The sequence below is a fragment of the Tasmannia lanceolata genome, unplaced genomic scaffold (genome assembly GCF_043159265.1).
Source record: "Tasmannia lanceolata isolate RefF3 unplaced genomic scaffold, GAP_Taslan_0.1 ptg000013l, whole genome shotgun sequence".
Lineage (NCBI taxonomy): Eukaryota > Viridiplantae > Streptophyta > Magnoliopsida > Canellales > Winteraceae > Tasmannia > Tasmannia lanceolata.
This window is the reverse complement of record NW_027518690.1, coordinates 5,528,456-5,532,994: the sequence shown is the minus strand read 5'-3', so window position 1 is coordinate 5,532,994 and position 4,539 is coordinate 5,528,456. Positions and strand designations below refer to the sequence as shown.

Genomic DNA, 4,539 nt, shown 5'->3' with positions numbered 1-4,539 from the left:
GTGGTATGTCTCACGTAGCATCTGCACACGACTTGACGGTCGGGCACCATATAATTTCTCCATTTTGCAGATTGTCAAAAATAGAAAGCTGATTTTACAAACAAAGCAAAGTTTAGAAGATTTATTTTGCAAAAACAACTTCTTATTTTTAAGAAACTCTACCGCATTTTCCAATCATTCTTCTAATAAACGAAGGAAAATATGTAGCTGCAGTTAATACAAATTAAAAATCCAACTCCAATTATTACAAATTCAAAGCAAGTCTAATATTTAATCTTCCACTTTCCCACCATCTAAACCATGGAGGAAGAGAGACACAAACTTGTCCATATGAAGAGATGAAAAAGTTACAGAGACCTGAACACCTCCACCCTCTCTTGCATCTGCTAAACCCACAAAACCATCCTTCTCCATGGAAACCATCTCTATCCTTCTCGGCCTCCCCAACCCGAAATCCGTCTTATAAACATCAAACTTCGGCGAGCCAGCGATGTTCATCATAAGTGAAGGAAGCTGGAAAAAAATTTTCAGCCCACATCTTACTATTTCTCAAAGGATCCTCCACTGCTTCTCTAATGGACGTCCGTATCGCCCTGACCGAGAATTTGAACCCATCTTGACCGTACACCTGGTGCGCCTTGGCTCTAACTATGAAAAACGTTAAGCAATTCCCAAAATACTCTTCTTTTGTCATGAGAGGAGCAAAATGCTTTCTGTGATCTATCAAGAAAATTAGACAACAGTCTTCGTCCTTGTTTACACCTATGGCTCGAAGGTTACATACCCAAGCGTGAGCTGAGACGGCCACAAAGGTTGAGATTGGAACTCCACCATGATCGTTTACTTGCATTGCGAGTGTTTTTAAGAAATGGGTATTTGTTGAAGTGAGTGTTAAAGTGTTTCTGATTAGTTGGGGTGAATCTTGAATCGAAGCTCCAAATGTTGGTAACTGTTTGTGGATTAATTAGTGGATATAATAGAGAATTGGGTATAAACAGTAAAAAAGAAATTGAAAATCTGCTCTTTCTTCTCAATCCACGGACTTTTCTCTTTATGGGATTTCATTATAAATAATCATTAAAATTACTCTGGTTGGTTAGATAAACAGAATATTTCTCTGTTTTTTCTAGTATAAAGATGCAAAAGTTGGGGATAGTTCTAGTTAGATAAGTAGAATATTATTTCTAGTCAACAGGAGACACGAGCCTTGGATTTACTTGAAACTTACTTCGTAGAATAGTGATTACAGTAGTGTTTGGTTGTCAACCTCGTAGAGTAGTGGCAGGGAGTGTCATTACCAATTATACAGAGAGAGCATTATTCCCAAAAAAATCCAACCAAAATTCTGCCTTTTTTGTAGAATTTGGCTTGGATATCTTTGGAAAGTGACACATCCAGCAAATATGAAATAATTAAGCAAGAGACATCCCTGGTAGTCTCCGGGAATTTCAATGCTATAATGGCAACCAAACAAGAGATTTTGCTGATGTGACAGCCAAATGCCTAGCAAAAAGCTCTAAGCCATCCCAGCTTTTGTGCAACGAAATGCACACTTGTGACAAAAACATTTGTGAGAGAGTAATTTTTTGGGTTTCCTTATATTTGTATTAAATAGTATTTTTTACGCTAGGTTTTAACGTAGGGGTGCAATTTGGGATGGTGAGTTCAACCATGACTTGCATGTCTTTCTCATGTATCTCTTTCACGAGCTAGGAATGCTAAATTGGAGGATGCCCCTTCCAAAACCTTACAGGAAAAATGTTTCTCATGGAAAATATTTTCCTCAGAAATTTTTGTTTACACAATTCACAGGGAAATGATAAATTAAAGGAATATCATTATAATTAAATTAAAGGTCCCTATAAATAAAGCTTGAAATTTTTGTTTCCACAGTTCAAGTCTCTTTTTTCATTTGTAATCAAACAATGAAAATGTAGTGAAGTCAGGGAACTTTTTTCACTTTCAAACTTCCGAGACAATTCCTGCAATCCATATCATAGTTAACAAAACTTCGTTTTAAATGGTGTTTTTACTTTGGGCGATGATAAATTTGCCTCCCCCTGTATGATAATCCGCACCCCCTTTTTTTTTTTATAGGAGAGCTGGGATTTGGTGGGGACCAATACAGGTTTATTAGAACTGTGAATGATAATAAAATCAGCATCCAGAAAACTAACACTATCACAAGAATAGGGATACAGACCATGAGATCAAAGTTAGGACCTATTCTTAGAAGTAATATCTAAGGAAAAGTGGAAGCACAAAGTACCTCTAGCCTCTTACAACTTTACTTGAACAGAATTCACAACCCTTTAGCGTGAATTGACGTCAAAAAGCATTAGTCTGCCAGATACCCTCCTTCATGTGGTGCGAATCATCCTGCAGGGGTTGCAAATTTATCATCCCCGTTTATTTTTTTAAACAAACTCGTTTGCTAGGTTTGCCATTTTGTACTTCGATTAGAACTTTTACAGCAAACATACACCATTTTTTTAGGAAATTGTTTTAAAAGCATTTTAAACGTATTAAGCACATTTTTTTTTTGCCAGTTTCCAACTTTAGCCCCGCTTTATTCTGTTAAGCCACAAGCATGGCACCTGCTTCATGTAGCCTAACTGAACCTGGCAATCTTACTACACACACACACACCACATTTTATGAAACAAATATATATTTGCCCATTTGAGTAACGTACCTCAGGTAAAGCTGGGGCAATGCGTTCTAGATAAAGCCTTGAAATCTTGGGTCCAAAGGAGTCTCTAAACACCGAACGAACCCATGAAATGTTGGGGCCCACAGTGGGCTCCCCGGTCCTACACATCTCAGCCCACGACCTGAAAAAACACCTCGCAGATAACCCATCTACTGCCACGTGGTGCATAGATGTGCCGATGGCCACACACCCCCGGTGAAGCAGGTCACCTGCATTAGGTGTTGCGGCAAGACCCCGCCGCTAGAAATCCGGTTATCGGAAACTGCTAGAACCAAATAACAACAAATAGCCTCCGGCAACCCACAGACTTAGCCCAAACGAGTATGTGTATAAATCAAGAATGTATGAAAAAGATTTCGTCTGGATCTGACCGGAATCCGGTCAAATCTCCGTCAATTCCATCCTTATCTTCTTCTTCTCAGCTTTCAGATTTCACCTTTTGAAATCTTATTTCTGAAACCCTAACCTTCTGATCTCTATCAAAGCTTCGGCTAATTTGTTATTCTCGATTCCTTCCTCATCTTCATCCCAGCGTATAAATTCCTTTGTTAAATCTCGAGATCTGAAAGATTTGAAGCTTAAAATTCAAGATCCAAGCACAAGGTGTGAATCAGGGCAAGTTTTTAGACGAAGAGGCAGGAGATTGGATCTTATCCGAGATATCTTATAGTTTTGATTTCAAATTTCAGGTATGATTTTCATGTGTTTCTTCATTTCTCAAGGTTTTACTGTTTAAATATTTTGGAATCTTGTTCTAGTATTTTCTCTGCTATGTGTTGTGTTCTAATTGTGTTCATGTGAACATCCTTTAGTTTTGATTCAATGATTGTGTGTGAGTGTACAGGATGCCTAATTGAAAATGCTTTGCCTCAATTTCATTTAAATATGGGAGTGGTTGAGTAATAATGTCAGTTCTTGTTCTCTTAAAATATTTTTTTGTAAAATCTGTTCTCTGTGGCTGTGCTCTCATCATGATTTAATTTTGCATGAATATGTGTGTCACAATCAGTAAGGGAAATTCTACTTCATTGTTTCTAGGAACGAAATGAGCAGTGTAAGCTTTGAAGTACATTAACTGACTTATCATTGTTCTTTCCCCATATTCTAGCTGTTGGCATTGATTAGTTTCAGCAATAACATGAAATCAATAAGTGCAGCCTGAAATCTGTTGGCCTACAGCCTAAAAATTGGTTGAGATAAAAATTAAGATTATTTCTATCAATTGTTGATGGTTTATCATTTTCATGAGCAAGTATAGCAGGAATCTGTCTAATACATTGTTTCTGGTAATCTCATTAATTTTGAGCATTGTAAGATTCAGATTTCACTCTTGATCATTCTCTATGACTGTCAACTACTTTGTCTTGGTGTGTGTTTTCTATCTAAATGCCCCGATCTTATGATTTTCTTGTTTGATTGTTTTGGGGATGTCATCATTGCAAGTGTGGTATATTTTTGTCTTCTCTTATATGATCTTGTTTTGTTGAATCTCACTCATGTCTAACATAGATCATTTAATCTATAAGTTTTGCAATTTTACATAATTGATTCTCTTTATCTGCTCTTTCTGGATTTTACGATTACCCATGCATGAGGTGGTTGTGTACGCACATCACTCGTTTGGATTTGAAGCTATAGGTGTAGATTTTTTTATTTATTAGCCAGCATCTGTTGACTCAATGAGTTTTGAAGTAGTGATCGTACCCTCGCATAATAACTCTTGATTTGGTTACTGAATATCCTAGCTAACTTCAGATGATATAGATTCCTAATGGCTTATCTTTCATTATTTTGGAAAGGCAAAGCTTCTGTAGCTTTAAATTGTG

General features: G+C 37.1%; 1 protein-coding gene across 1 annotated transcript; it reads right to left on the bottom strand.

Annotated features, from left to right (window-relative positions):
• Positions 1–270: 270 nt before the first annotated feature.
• On the bottom strand, positions 271–850 carry LOC143890628 (phenolic glucoside malonyltransferase 2-like). The gene is made up of 2 exons (XM_077395326.1): positions 599–850; positions 271–513 (listed from the first exon to the last, which is right to left on the bottom strand). The coding sequence occupies exons 1-2, from the start codon at positions 848–850 to the stop codon at positions 271–273; spliced, it is 495 nt and encodes a 164-aa protein (XP_077251441.1).
• Positions 851–4,539: the final 3,689 nt, after the last annotated feature.

What these genes read in the sequence shown, in the direction of transcription:
- LOC143890628 (XM_077395326.1), bottom strand. Translation starts at nt 850, where the DNA reads ATGCAAGTAAACGATCATGGTGGAGTTCCAATCTCAACCTTTGTGGCC. An exon ending in AAGATGGGTTCAAATTCTCG is followed by an intron (nt 514 to 598) that starts GTCAGGGCGATA and finishes ATTTTTTTCCAG; the next exon opens with CTTCCTTCACTTATGATGAA.